The sequence below is a fragment of the Salvelinus sp. IW2-2015 genome, linkage group LG19, assembly GCF_002910315.2.
Source record: "Salvelinus sp. IW2-2015 linkage group LG19, ASM291031v2, whole genome shotgun sequence".
In the NCBI taxonomy this organism is placed as follows: domain Eukaryota; kingdom Metazoa; phylum Chordata; class Actinopteri; order Salmoniformes; family Salmonidae; genus Salvelinus; species Salvelinus sp. IW2-2015.
Genome location: NC_036859.1, coordinates 4,493,273 through 4,509,423, shown reverse-complemented (window position 1 = coordinate 4,509,423; position 16,151 = coordinate 4,493,273). Strand labels below are relative to the sequence as shown.

The 16,151-nt window shown below is 43.7% G+C and overlaps 1 protein-coding gene across 2 annotated transcripts in view; it reads left to right on the top strand.

Annotated features, from left to right (window-relative positions):
* Positions 1–16,151, top strand: part of LOC111979665 (sodium/potassium-transporting ATPase subunit beta-1-interacting protein 3-like) — a 118,043-nt gene that overhangs the window by 42,301 nt on the left and 59,591 nt on the right. For both annotated transcript variants that reach the window (XM_070448766.1, XM_024010284.2), the window contains exon 3: positions 1,489–1,569. In XM_070448766.1, the coding sequence (XP_070304867.1) occupies positions 1,489–1,569 (81 nt within the window). The remainder of the gene's footprint in view (positions 1–1,488; positions 1,570–16,151) is intronic.

Sequence of the window (16,151 nt, the reverse complement as noted above, 5' to 3'; positions counted from 1 at the left end):
CCCAAGATTGAAAAACCTAATGTTATGTCCTAAAACATTCAAGATTGAAGCACACTAGAAGGTTGCAGATTGAAGCACACTAGAAGGTTGCAGATTGAAGCACACTAGAACGTTGCAGATTGAAGAATACTAGAATGTTCTAGATTGAAGAACAGTACAATGCTCTAGATTGAAGCACACTAGAAGGTTGCAGATTGAAGAATACTAGAATGTTCTAGATTGAAGAACAGTACAATGTTCTAGATTGAAGAACAGTACAATGTTCTAGATTGAAGAACAGTACAATGCTCTAGATTGAAGAACAGTACAATGTTCTAGATTTAAGAACACATAGCTCCCAGACAGGGTATGAATATTTGAAGTGTTATTCCACTCTGGTGTCATTTGGAGTTAGAAGATCAGTACAGGAAGTGTATTGTCTCTTTTATTCAATTAACACGGGATGGATGAAGCTAAGTAATGATAACATATTCACAAATACATCAAAAATGTATTAGCAATGTTCAGTTTGGGTGTTAATGTGGAAAGAAAATCAAAGGGTGAGGGAAGGGAGAGAGATTGGAAGGAATGGGTGAGGGAAGGGAAGGGAAGGGGGAGAATAATCAAAGGCGAAAGAGGATAGAAGGTTGAGAAGGAATAAGGAAACAATAGTGTCAGCTTTCTTGGGGAAAAGGAGGGATAGCGAAAAGCGAAGGGAGAGGAGTGGAGTGGAGAGAGTAACCGAAGGCAAGAGCGGATAGTGGGAAGTATAATTGTGTGTCAGCTTTCTTGGAAAAAGTATGGTTCGACAGTATGACTCAACGTCTAGGATAATTAGGGAGGGTAAGTCCTCTACTGTCTCAATGAGCGTTGACATGTTCACATGGTGAAAAACATCTCCATTGGAAGAAGTTCAGCCTTGAGTGGAAGTTTGGTTAGCAACTTCCTGTCAGAAAGACCATGTTGATGGATGATTATGGATTGGATTTGAGTATCGCTTTTTCAAAGTGCTCAAAGTGTCTGTAAGCAGACAAACTGAAGTTTGTTTTTTGTATAATAGACCCTTTGTAAATGTTGCAAATGTAATTCCATCCTAAGACCTGTTTATGCCCCTCCATTAAACACTCAGCTGGTTTAGAAAACAACTCCTTTAAGTCTTAATGGACTTACCGCAGCTTTGGCATGTGGGCTAGAGCGGGTAGTACACATAAATAAATTAACAGTCTAGTGCAGTGTAGAGTGTGTCCCATAACACCATTCACAGACAGAGATCTTTCATTTCATTTCCAACTTATTTTAATGTACAATGTGTTTTTTGAAAGTGTGTGTGTGTGTGTGTGTGTGTGTGTGTGTGTGGTGTGTGTGTTGTTTTGTGTGTGTGTGTGTGTGTGTGTTGTGTGTGGTGTGTGTGTGTGTGTGTGTGTGTGTGTGTGTGTGTGTGGTGTGTGTGTGTGTGTTGTGTGTGTGTGTGGTGTGTGTGTGTGCGTGCGTGGTGTGTCACCTATACAGTACACAGTGTGGACAGCTCTCTGGGTGACCTGGAATGTCTTCATCATCTGTTTCTACCTGGATGTGGGAGGCCTGACCAAGGTAGGTGCTATTCTCTCTGACTCATAGGTCAACTACATGGCAACTACAGAGCAACTGTCCTCCATCTTGGAGCTCCCGTGACTTGTGTGTATCTTCCACCATTTAAGATACAGTGTGTTTCTCTGTCTGTCGTTATGTTCATGTGTTCTCTCCTTGGCGCTTGAGAGACATTGAATAAAGCATGTAGTCATCCTAGAGAGGTGGGAACTAGGTGGTGGAAAATGTATTCCAAGACCTTCAGTGTCCGGGTTCAGAGAGTAGAGGGCTCAACCCCAGGAGGATGTCCCACTGACCCCTGCCACAAGCACACACACCCCGTACCTAAATACCCATCCCACACACACGGATACACATACAGACACACACACCTCGCCTACTTACCCACCCCACACACACAGATACACATACAGACACACACACCTCGCCTACTTACCCACCCCACACACACAGATACACATACAGACACACACACCTCACCTACTTACCCATCCCACACACACGGATACATATACAGACACACACACACACACCTCACCCGCCCACCCATCATTCTTGTCACTGTTCCAACAGCGTGTGCTGACAGGTCTTCGCTCTGTGGAGTCTCTGTTCTACACGCACACACTCACCACTCTATAGCCCCTGACGGACTGCCAGACACACACACACACACACTCTGACAGGTCTCCTGAGTCTCTGTTTCCGTGCCGACAGAAAGTGTTACATTTGGGATTATGATCATTTCCCTCCTCTGCTCCCAATTTGAGCAGTTTGATCTGAGTGCTGAGACTGTTCTCAGTGTGTGTGTGTGTGTGTGTGTGTGTGTGTGTGGGAAAGAAAAATGGAGGGCGCTAGAGATGGGAAGGTAGGCTGTAGTCAACGGCTCATTCTGCTTTTAGGGAGCTATCAACCATAGGTTGGACTGACCCTAGTCAGGTATACTGCATATGTCCTAGTTCTCATGACAGTGGCTTAACCCTGGGGTCCCCCCTGTCTGATGTGGAGTCACTCTTAGGCTCCGTGGGGTTAAATGAGCTCCTCATCCAATTAGAGGACTAACACACAAATGGACCGTCTGTGCCTGTGTGTGTAAGTGTGTCTTTGGAAATGTGGCTTTGTCTGACATACACAAATATTTATCCAGTTCGAATCTTGGGTTGTATTCTGCCGAAGCTCACACTGCTGACACGAGACAATGACATTGTAATAAAACATGACAGGAGATGTGAGCGGTTTTCCTTTGTATGCGTCTGTCAACTTCACTGTATAGAGAGTTCACACAGGCCCACACTATGACTGGACTTAGCACACTCCAGTCTGGTTTCTCCAAATCTCCCCCGGGGTTCCTTTTAGCAGGTTAAGGATTTAGGTTTATTGGGATCCCCATTAGCAGCAGCAGCTACTCTTCTCGTTCATCAAACATTTGTCCTCCACTATTTTCACATTCTCCCCCTCCTTTTTTCTTTCCCACTTCTTTCCTGTCACACCCTGGCCTGACCCATCCTCCTCCATTTCTTTCTGCTCCACTCCTCTGCTTTGTCTTTGGTCTATTCCCTCCCCGTCCTCTGTTTGATCGGCCCTGTTTCTCTCCATCAGACTCAGATGGACTCCGTCAGTGATGGGGATCTACATTGATCTCTCAGTGAAGATGAATGCTCATGCCTAACATAGTTGGAGTGGTCGTGCGTGCGTGTACTCGTCGCGGGCCCCAGCTCTGGCTGGTCTCAGCTGTCGTAATGAGGTGTGTAAAGGCCAGCAGCTGGGGCTGGGCTGTAACACACCGGAGGGAAATAGCCTGCCCTCCCAAAATGCATATGGTAGCCAGGAGGGGAGACATTTATTGGACAACACACATACACATACTGTTCCTAATTCAGGCCCCAACCAAACCCTCTATGCACCCTTTACCACCTCCCTTCAGCGACGCGTATGTGTGAGAGTGAGACCAAACCAAACGACCACGAGTAAAACAGGGAAGAGACACTATGCTAATTTGGCATAGAGCAGACCTAACTCACTCTATTAAATTAATCAAAACAGGAACATTTTACATTTGGCTAGAAATTAATAAGGAAATTATCTCCACAGAGAAAAATGTCCTCATGTGTGCTACCTATATCCGCCCACTACAATCCCCATACTTTAATGAAGACAGCTTCTCCATCCTGGAGGGGGAAATCAATAATTTCCAGGCCCAGGGACATGTGCTAGTCTGTGGCGACCTAAATGCCAGAACTGGACAAGAACCTGACACCCTCAGCACACAGGGGGACAAACACCTACCTGGAGGTGACAGCATTCCCTCCCAAATATGCCCCCCTAGGCACAACTACGACCAACAAAAACGGGTCACAACTCCTGCAGCTCTGTCGCACGCTGGGTACGTACAAAGTCAATGGTAAGCTTCGAGGGGACTCCTACAGTAGGTAGACCTATAGTTCATTTCTTGGTAGTATTACCGTGGATTACTTTATCACCGACCTCAACCCAGAGTCTCTCAGAGCGTTCACAGTCAGCCCACTGACACCCCTATCAGATCACAGCAAAATCACAGTCTACTTTAAAGGAGCAATAATCGACCATGAGGAGGCATCGAAGCTGAACAAACTTCATACTATTAAGAAGTGCTATAGATGCATGGAGGGTAGTGTAGAAAAATACCAAAAGTGAAGGTGTAAACGCAAATGTAGTCAATTTCTCAGCGTAAGGAATCACTGATATTTCATTCCAGGCATTTATTACAACGTTTTTGAGACCTGATCTCCTACGTCTCCCTTAACATACTGTAGGGGACTTCCATCAGTCCCGGATGGAAAAATCTTACTCAAAACACATTAGATAATAGTGTTTCATTAATTGATACCTCAAATAAACAATAAACAAACCCGCATTAACCTCTAACGAGTCACAACCCCGGATCCGGGATCCCCCCCATCAAAAAAGCTGACTAGCATAGCCCTAGCTCCAGGGGTGTCAAACATACGGCCCGCGGGCCGGAACCGGCCCCCAAGGAGGTTCGATCAGGCCCGCAGGATAATTTGAAAGTGGAAAAAATGCATAAAAGACATGGAATTAATATTTTTAATTCGCTGCAATTCATGGATTATCCGCTAAGGGGCGCACTCTTTCCATCAGAGTAGAAGACAAGCTGCATCACTGAGACAGACTGAAAACAGCAGACGGTATCAATGCGCCATCTGCTGCTTGTTACGACGTTGTTAATACCTTAATACCTCATTAGCCAAAATGTCGTTATCCAAACGGAGAAAAGTAGATAAGGAGTGTAGAATTTTCAAAGAAAAATGGACCACGTCCTATTTATTTACAGAGATGCACGGAAAACCTTCGTGCTTGGTGTGTTTGCAACAAGTTTCGGTATTGAAGGAATATAATATTCGACGCCACTACGAGACTCATCAAGCGAAAAATATGACGGCTTGCAAGGACAACTGAGAAGAGATAAGATTAACGAATTGCTGGCGGGTCTGAGGAAACAGCAGTCAACTTTCATCCAGAGCCGAGAAGTCAGTGAAGCAGCGGTAAAAGCCAGCTACCTAATTGCTAGCGAAATAGCATTAGCATCGAAGCCGTATTCCGACGGTGACTTTGTTAAACGATGCATGATGAAGGCGGCTGAACTTGTATGTGCCGAGAAGCGACAAGCTTTTGCCAATATTAGCCTGACGAGGAATACTATAGCAGAGAGGATTTCGGAACTATCGGCAGATTTAGACAGTCAATTGAAACAGAGAGTCAAGTCATTTATTGCATTTTCCGTGGCAATTGACGAGAGCACTGACATCACAGACGTGGCCCAACTGGCCATATTTATTCGAGGAGTTTGATGAGACATTGACTGTTACTGAAGAGTTTCTTGAGTTGGTGCCAATGATGGACACCACACAGCCGTGGACATTTTCGGCTCTGTCGTTGCTGCATTGGACAGAGTTGGAGTGGACTGGTCCCGCGCTGTCAGCCTGGCTACAGACGGCGCGCCATCCATGGTCGGAAAGAAAGCAGGTGTCGCGACAAAGTTCAAAGACAAAGTTCAAGCCCTTAATGGAGGAGATCGTTTCTGGACATTTCACTGTATTTTGCACCAGGAGGCATTGTGTTGCAAGTCGCTGAAAATGGACCACGTCATGGAGGTGGTTGTTCGCACTGTAAATTTCATCCGGTCCAGAGGTCTGAACCATCGTCAGTTTGACAAACTTCTCAGCGCAAGCAACATTACCCACAGCCTGCCATACCACACTGAAGTGAGATGGTTAAGCCGAGGCGCTGTGCTGAGGCATTTCTTTGATCTACGAGAGGAAATCGGACAGTTCATGGAGAAAAAAGGAAAACCGGTGTTGGAATTACAATCTCAGGAATGGCTACGGGACCTTGCATTCTTGGTTGATATTACTGAACACTTGAACAATCTGAACAAAATGTTGCAAGGCCGCAAAAAAGTTGTCACACAGTTTTCTGACAACATACATGCATTTAAGTTGAAGCTGACTTTGTGGGAGATGCAACTGGCAAATGGCAACCCTGCTCATTTCCCCTGTCTGAGAGATGTGTGTGTGACCAGACCTGATGCGGACATGAAACGGTACAAAGACAAATTGCAGGACTACTGCGGGAGTTTGAGAACGTTTTCAGGTATTTGGTGAACTTGAGACAGAATTTTCAGTTTTTTCGCTCACCTTTTCACAGTTAAAGCTTCTGATCTGCCGGTCGAAATTCAGCTAGAGATAATTGATTTGCAGTGTGATGCAGATTTGAAGGGCAAATTTGCCTCTGTAGGTCTGGACAGATTTTATCAGTATCTACTACCAGGGTACCCCAAATTAACAGCCCTGGCTGCTAAAATTTTGTGCATGTTTGGGACAACCTACCTTTGTGAACAAATTTTCTCAGTGATGAATATCAATAAAACAAAAATGCGTTCAAGGCTCACAAACAGCACTTAAATGACATTCTGAAAGTGACAGCTATCAGGACATGACACCTGGTGTTGATTGCACTTGTACAGGCCAAAAGATGCAAGTTTCAGGAACAAATACAAGTCCAGACTAGACTAACACCTTTAAAAATGCTGCCTTAGATACTGTTTGCATTGAAAGAATACAGCTCTGTGAAGATGAATCCTTACTGTGGTGATTTAAAAAAATGTTGCACTTTAATGTTAGTCAGCAGCTTTCAAAACAAAAGTTGTGTGATGGAATTCTACTGTTCATACAACTCCATAAATTTTCAGTATGTATTGTATGTGTATGTATGTTTCATGTATGAAGTTTACAGATTTACAGGACAGGCGAACACTTTCTTCATTAACATTTAAAATCACTCTCCTTAGTTTGTAAGGTGTACGCAGGGATTACATTTAGATTTTATATGCCGTATGTGTAAGTGGTTTAAAAAATTCCTTTCTTTAAAAGTCTCATTTAATCTTAAAGTGCATTACTATATTTTTCAGTACCAATTAAAGTTTTGTGCCTTTGTACAATCAGTGGGATCAGTTGCAATGCATATTTGTGAATGATAAAAGTAAATTGCACATTTGTCTAAGGAAATATGAGGTGTTTCATGAAATGTTTTGTAAAAGGATAGTTCATTAAATTTCAAATATTTTCCTAATTGTTCTTGTGCTTCTTTACACCAAAACAAAGGAAAGACATGATATTTTGGTTATTTATAGCAGAGTATGGTATAATTTTAATGGTCCGGCCCACTTGACATCTCCCTAGGCCGTATGTGGCCCACGATGCGAATGAGTTTGACACCCCTGGCCTAGCCTAAAGCCACAGGGATATCATATAATCAAATGTTCATGAAATCACAAGTCCAAGACACCAAATTGAAAGATACAGATCTTGTGAATCCAGCCATCATTTCTGATTTTTAAAATGTTTTACAGGGAAGACACAATATGTAAATCTATTTAGCTAATCACGATAGCAAAGACACAAACTTTTTTTTCTCCACCATTTTTTTTCCTGCATGGGCAGCTATCACAATTTCGACTAAATAAGATATATATAGCCACTAAACCAAGAAACAACTTCATAAGATGACAGTCTTGATACATATTTATGGTATAGCATATGTTTTTTTAGAAAATTTGCATATTTCAGGTATAAATCACAGTTCTACATTGCAGCTGCAATCTGAAATAGCGTTGGAAGCAGCCGAATAATTACAGAGACCGACGTCAATTACCAAAATACTCATCCTAAAACATTTCTGAAAAATACCAGCATACAGCAAATGAAAGCCCAACATCTTGTGAATCCAGCCATCATTTCTGATTTTAAAAATGTTTTTACAAGGAAGACACAATATGTAATCTATTAGCTAACACGTTAGCAAAAGACACCACTTTTTTACTCCACCAGTTTTTTACTCCATCAGTAGCTATCCACTAATTCGACTAAATAAAGATATACAGTGGGGAGGAACAAGTATTTGATACACTGCCGATTTTTGCAGGTTTTCCTACTTACAAGCATTGTAGAGGTCTGTAATATTTTATCGATAGGTACACTCAACTGTGAGAGACGGAATCTAAAACAAAAATCCAAGAAAATCACATTGTATGATTTTTAAGTAATTAATTAGCATTTTATTGCATGACATTAGTATTTGATACATCAGAAAAGCAGAAACTTAATATTTGGTACAGAAACCTTTGTTTTGCAATTACAGAGATCAGACGTTTCCTGTAGTTCTTGACCAGGTTTGCACACACTGCAGCAGGGATTTTGGCCCACTCCTCCATACAGACCTTCTCCAGATCCTTCAGGTTTCGGGGCTGTCGCTGGGCAATACGGACTTTCAGCTCCCTCCAAAGATTTTCTATTGGGTTCAGGTCTGGAGACTGGCTAGGCCACTCCAGGACCTTGAGATGGTTCTTACGGAGCCACTCCTTAGTTGCCCTGGCTTGTGTGTTTTGGGTCGTTGTCATTCTGGAAGACCCAGCCACGACCCATCTTCAATGCTCTTACTGAGGGAAGGAGGTTGTTGGCCAAGATCTCGCGATACATGGCCCATCCATCCTCCCCTCAATACGGTGCAGTCGTCCTGTCCCCTTTGCAGAAAAGCATCCCCAAAGAATGAATGTTTGCACCTCCATGCTTCACAGTTGTTGGATGGTGTTCTTGGGGTTGTACTCATCCTTCTTCTTCCTCCAAAACACAGCGAGTGGAGTTTAGACCAAAAAGCTCTATTTTTGTCTCATCAGACCACATGACCTTCTCTCCATTCCCCTCTGGATCATCCAGATGGTCCATTGGCAAACTTCAGACGGGCCTGGACTATGCGCTGGCTTGAGCAGGGGAACCTTGCGTGCGCTGCAGGATTTTAATCCATGACGGCGTAGTGTGTTTACTAATGGTTTTCTTTGAGACTGTGGTCCCAGCTCTCTTCAGGTCATTGACCAGGTCCTGCCGTGTTAGTTCTGGGCTGATCCCTCACCTTCCTCATGATCATTGATGCCCCACGAGGTGAGATCTTGCATGGAGCCCAGACCGAGGTGATTGACCGTCATCTTGAACTTCTTCCATTTTCTAATAATTGCGCCAACAGTTGTTGCCTTCTCACTAAGCTGCTTGCCTATTGTCCTGTAGCCCATCCCAGCCTTTGTGCAGGTCTCTACAATTTTATCCTGATGTCCTTACACAGCTCTCTGGTCTTGGCCATTGTGGAGAGTGTTGGAGTCTGTTTGATTGAGGTGTGGACAGGTGTCTTTTATACAGGTAACGAGTTCAAACAGGTGCAGTTAATACAGGTAATGAAGAGGAGAACAGGAGGGGTGTCTTAAAGAAAACTAACAGGTCTGTGAGAGCCGGAAAATCTTACTGGTTGGTAGGTGATCAAATACTTATGTCATGCAATAAAATGCAAATTAATTACTTAAAATCATACAATGTGATTTTCTGGATTTTTGTTTTAGATTCCGTCTCTCACAGTTGAAGTGTACCTATGATAAAAATTACAGACCTCTAAATGCTTTGTAAGTAGGAAAACCTGCAAAATCGGCAGTGTAATCAAATACTTGTTCTCCCCACGTATATAGCCACTAACCAAGAACAACTTCATAAGATGACAGTCTGATAACATATTTAATGGTATAGCATATGTTTTTTTAAGAAAAATGTGCATTTTCAGGTATAAATCCAACAGTTTACCATTGCAGCCACTATCAACAAAACTCACCCAAAGCGACTAGAATAACTACAGAGAGCAACGTGTATTCCTAATTACTCATCTTAAAACATTTCTGAAAAATACACAGCGTACAGCAATGAAAGCCCAAACATCTTGTGAATCCAGACAATATTTCAGATTTTCTAGTGTTTTACAGCGAAAACACCATATATCATTTATATTAGCATACCACATGAGCTAAATCCACCCAGCATTGATTCAGGCAAAAAGCGGCGATTAACGTTATCACCACCAAAATATATTAATTTTTCACTAACCTTCTCAGATTCTTCAGATGAACAGTCCTCGTAAACTATCCATTATACAGCAATGCATATAGAAGTTTGTTCCGAAATGTGCATATTTAGCATACTCACAAATCGTGGGTTATGCGCTTATGTTTAATCAGTCCAAAACACTGGCAATGCATTCCTGTTCGGCGCCATCTTGGAAGGGCCCTAAGTTACGATTATTTATCGCTTTAGATTGACATAAAAAAATACAAGGTTGGCAGCTAATGAAAGATGCATTTGGGTTGATTAATGCCAACCCTGTCCGTTCCTGAACCTATTGTTCCTTTTTCTGTTATTTATTTAGTTGGTCAGGGGTGGAGTTGGGGTGGGTTGTCTTTGTGTGTTTTTGTCTGTCTAGGGGTGTTGTATGTGTATGGGGTAGAGAAGAGTGAGGTTGTCTAGTTATGTCTATGGCTGCCTAGATTGGGTCTCAATCAGAGACAGCTGTCATTCATTGTCTCTGATTGGGAGCCATATTTAAGGCTGCCATGGGCAGTAGGCTTTTGTGGGTAGTTGTCTATGTTGAACGTTTGTTGCTTGTCTGTGCACTTACGTTATTTGCTTCACGGTCGTTTGTTGTTTTGTTAGTTTGTATATAGTGTTCGTTTTGTGTTTTTCTCTCTCTTCTCAATAAAAGAAGATGTATTTTGCACACGCTGCGCCTTGGTCCAATCTCTCTCAAGAAGACGATCGTGACACAACCGCTGATTTAGATTTTTAAAATTAACGTTACTAGACATACAGTGTGCGTTACAGCCAGACTAGTGCCGCAATAATGGCCGAAAAATGCGTTTACATTTTCCACATAAATACGGAATAAAATCAAAAATAGCTCTTACTTTTGGACGAGCTTCCATCAGAATCTTGGGCAAGGTGTCCTTTTGTCCAAAGGAATCGTTGCTTTGTTGTAAAACGTCCACTTGAACTTCGTAACTAGCAGCTAACATTATCTACGTGGCACACACATGTCCAAATCCTCAAACGCAATACTACGAAAATTCCGAAAATAGCAATATACTCGCATAAACTGATATAAATCTGTTTCAAATAACTTAGTTATGATGTTTCTACACCTATACCTGAATGAAATTACAGACGGACATATCTAAGGCCGATAACTGAGCGTTTCAAAATGCTATCCTGAGGTCTTGCGTTGCGTAATGGCGGAAGTCGAAAAGAGAGCGCACTTCGTTCCTTGCCCTTTTATAAGCTCTGAGAAATACGTAGAAACACTATTCCACTTCTCATTGGTTACTGACATCCAGGGAAGGCGGGTGCAGTTCATTTCGATCCATAGGGCACACACAGAGCTTTAAACTGATCTGAGAACAGAGACTATTTTTCTGACCTTCACATGTCCTGTCATGATTTTCGCTGTAGAAAGAGTTCTGGTTCACCCACAGACATAATTCAAACGGTTTTAGAAACTAGAGATTGTTTTCTATCCAATAGTAATAATAATATGCATATTGTACGAGCAAGAATTGAGTACGAGGCAGTTTAATTTGGAGACGCAAAATGTCGAAGTTGAAACAGCACCCCCTGTAGTGACAAGACGTTTTAAGTAGGAAAAATATAAACCTGTTGTTTAACAAATCTAGAACCTTTAAAAAGTTGGTGCTGTCTCATCAGCGTAATAGTCCAAACGAACTGTCGCCCACTCTTAGCTATGATGTGGGCGTGCGCCAAGGGTCAATACCGTTCAGCCTGTACATTAAGGATTTGCCTTCTGTCTGTACTGGGTCTGAAGTTCAAATGTATGCAGATGATACAGTGATATATGTGCATGCAAAGAGCAAACAACAAGCTGCACAAGAACTCACTGCTGTAATGGTCCAGGTTACAAAGTGGCTCAGTGACTCATGTTTGCATCTCAATATAAAAAATGCATGTTCCTCACGAAGAGGGCAACAGATGCTACTGAGCCAGATGTCTGTGTCAGGGGAAAAGCTCCAGGTGGTATCCAATTTTAAGTACCTTGGCATCATAGCTAATTCCAACCTCTCTTTTGAAAAGCGGGTGAAAGAGGTATCTGAAATATCCAAATTCAAACTAGCTCATTTCCRAACTATAMAWWWWTKTTGACTACAGAGGTAGCAAAACTGTACTTCAAATCTATGATACTCCCCTACTTAACATACTACCTGACTAGTTTGGCCCAAGCTTGCTGTACAACATTAAAACCCATTCAGTTTGTCTGCAAACAGGCTCTCAAAGTACTTGATAGGAAACCCAATAGCCATCATCACTGTTACATCCTCAGAGCTCCTTAGTTGGAAAAATCTTGTGCAATACATCGACGCATGTCTTGTATTCAAGATTCTAAATGGCCTGGCTCCCCCTCCACTCAGTAATTTTGTTAAACAGAAACCCAAACCTATGGCAGCAGATCATGTCTGGAATATCCTGCCATCAGACACACACAACTCAACTGTACCACCTATCACACCTTAAAAAATAACATGAAGACATGGTTAGAGGCCAATCAGACTAGTGAAAATAATCCCTAGCTGTGTATTACCGCATTCCATGTTGTCTGTGGCTGGTGAGGCGTGGAAACACTTTGTTGCTTTTATGTATTTTGTTTTGTAGCTTTTTGCATGCTATCAATCAAATTCAATCAAATGTATTTATAATGCCCTTCTTACATCAGCTGATGTCAAAGTGCTGTACAGAAACCCAGCCTTAAACCCCAAACAGCAAGCAATGCAGGTGTAGAAGAACGGTGGCTAGGAAAAACTCCCTAGAAAGGCAAGGAACATAGGAAGAAACCTAGTGAGGAACCAGGCTATGAGGGGTGGCCAGTCCTCTTCTGGCTGTGCTGGCTGGAGATTATAACAGAACATGGCCAAGATGTTCAAATGCTCATAGATGACCAGCATGGTCAAATAATAATAATCACAGTGGTTGTCAAGGGTGCATGTCAGCACCTTTGGAGTAAATGTCAGTTGGCTTTTCATAGCTGATCATTAAGAGTATCTCTACCGCTCCTGCTGTCCCTAGAGACTTGAAAACAGCAGGTCTGGAAGAGGGACAGGTCTGGAACAGGTCAGGGTTCCATAGCCGCAGGCAGAACAGTTGAAACTGGAGCAGCAGCACGGCCAGGTGGACTAGGGACATCATGCCAGGTAGTCCTGAGGCATGGTCCTAGGGCTCAGGTCCTCCGAGAGAGAGAGAAAGAAAGAGAGAAAGAGAGAGAATTAGAGAGAGCATACATAAATTCACACAGGACACCGGATAAGACAGGAGAAATACTCCAGATATAACAGACTGACCCTAGCCCCCCGACACATAAACTACTGCAGCATAAATACTGGAGGTTGAGACAGGAGGGGTCGGGAGACATTGTGGCCCCGTCCGACGATACCCCCGGACAGGGCCAAACAGGCAGGATATAACTCCACCCATTTTGCCAAAGCACAGCCCCCACACCAATAGAGGGATATCTTCAACCACCAACTTACCATCCTGAGACAAGGCCGAGTATAGCCCACAAAGATCTCTGCCACGGCACAACCCAAGGGGGAGCCAACCCAGACAGGAAGATCATGTCAGTGACTCAACCCACTCAAGTGACGCACCCCTCCTAGGGGCGGCATGGAAGAGCACCAGTAAGCCAGTGACTCAGCCCCTGTAATAGGGTTAGAGACAGAGAATCCCAGTGGAGAGAGGGGAACCGGCCAGGCAGAGACAGCAAGGGCGGTTTGTTGCTCCTGCGCCAGACTACACTCAATCATAGGATCTTACTGAAGAGATGAGTCTTCAATAAAGACTTAAAGGTTGAGACAAAGTCTGCGTCTCTCACATGGATAGGCAGACCATTCCATCAAAATTGAGCTCTATAGGAGGAAGCCCTGCCTCCAGCTGTTTGCTTAGAAATTCTAAGGACAGTAAGGAGGCCTGCGGCTTTTTCAAGAGATGCTTTATTACTGCCACTTTTAGTGAGTTTGGTACACATCCGGGTGATAGGGAGCCGTTTATTATATTCAACATAGGAGAGCCAAGCACAGGAAGCAGCTCTTTCAGTAGTTTAGTTGGAATAGGGTCCAGTATACAGTTTAAAGGTTTAGAGGCCATGATTATTTTCATCAATATGTCAAGAGATATAGTACTAAAACACTTAAGTGTCTCTCTTGATCCTAGGTCCTGGCAGAGCTGTGCAGACTCAGGACAACTGAGCTTTGGAGAAATACACAGATTTAAAGAGGAGTCCGTAATTTGCTTTCAAATGATCATGATTTTTTCATCAAAGAAGTTCATGAATTTATCACGGCTGAAGTGAAAGCCGTTCTCTCTTGAGGAATGCTGCTTTTTAGTTAGCTTTGCGACTTTTTTTTGAATGTTCTTATTCTCCTCAATTAAGTTGAAAAAATAGGATGATCGAGCAGCAGTGGGCACTCTTCGATACTGCACGGTACTGTCTTTCCAAGCTAGTCGGGAGACATCCAGTTTGGTGTAGCGCCATTTCCGTTCCAATTTTGTCAGGACCCGGTGCGAGAAACAGTCACTAATAATTGGCAGAACCCAGAAGATGAGGCAGACACAGCAGTACTAGAGATGGTGGTTTAATAAAAAATAGATATCTTCCAAAATACAAAAGAAAATCCACAAGTTGGTAAAAACAGCAAGGGAAAAAACAAACCTCAAAAGATCAATCCAAAATACACGAGAACAAAACCAGAGAACCTCTGGAAAATTCAACAAGAGAAAAATGTTCACAAAGGCTGGGGCTGGGTGCTAACATACAAACACTGAGCAAGGAACTGAGGAACACACAGGGTTTAAATACTAACAAGGGAATGACTTACAGTGCAAACAATAATTAGGGCAAGAAAAAACAAAAGGTACAAAAAAGGTGCAAGGGGGACATCTAGTGAACAAAACCTGAACAGTCCTGGCCAAAACCTGACAGAATCCCCCCTAGGAACGGCTCCTGACGTTCCTACCAGCCTTCTCAGGGTGGGGACCCTGAACTGACGAATGAGGTCAGGGTCCAGTATGTCCTTGGCAGGAACCCAGGAGCGCTCCTCGGGACCGTAGCCTTCCCAGGTCCACCAGATACTGCCAGGACCGCTGCACCCGGCGGAATCCAGTGATCCATGGACGGTATAAGCCGACTGGCCTCCGATGATACGGGGCGGAGGGGGAGGTCTGCCTGCCGGGATAAGGGGAGAAAAAAACAACAGGTTTTAATAAAGAAATGTGAAACGTGGGATTAATTTTAAGGATCTGGGTAAGTGCAGGCGAAAAGTAACGGGTTCACTTTTCTGGCAACCTTAAAGGGACCGATGAATTTCTGGGACAGTTTGCGAGACTCCACCCGTAGCGGTAAATTCTTTGTTGAGAGCCATACTCTCTGGCCGAGGCGCAGGGTAGGCCCGGGACGGCGACGTCTGTTGGCTTGTTGTTGGTACCTCTGTGAGGAACGCAGAAGATTAAGACGGGCCTTCTTCCACGTAAGCCGACAGCGTCTGATGAACTCGAGCTGAAGGCACACTGACTTCTGCCTCCTGGTTCGGAACAATGGAGGAGCATAGCCAAACTGACACTCGTGCGGGGACATACCAGTGGAGGAGGAGCACAAGGTGTTGTGCGCGTACTCGGCCCAAACCATGAAGGACGACCATTTGGACGGGTTGTTGGAGACCATACATCTGAGGGTGGTTTCCAGCTCTTGATTCATCCTCTCGGTTTGGCCATTGGACTCCGGATGGTACCCTGAAGATAGACTGGCAGTTGGCCCCTATGAGTTGGCAGAAGGCCTTCCAAAACCTTGAAGCGAACTGGGGACCTCTGTCGGAAACCATATCTTGCGGAATGCCGAAGACTCGGAACACATGGTTAATCACCAACTCAGCCGTTTCCTTGGCAGAAGGTAACTTAGTCAAGGGAACGAACCTGGCCGCCTTGAAAACCTGTCGATGATGACTAGGATAGTTGTATTACCATGGGACGGAGGAAGGCCAGTAATAAAGTCCAATGAGATATGGACCAGGGTCGGTGGGAATAGATAGAGGGTGAAGGAGTCCTTGAGGGCGGAGGTGAGAAGATTTGCCCTGGCAGCACACGGAACAGGCCTTGACGAAAGTGGCAACGTCT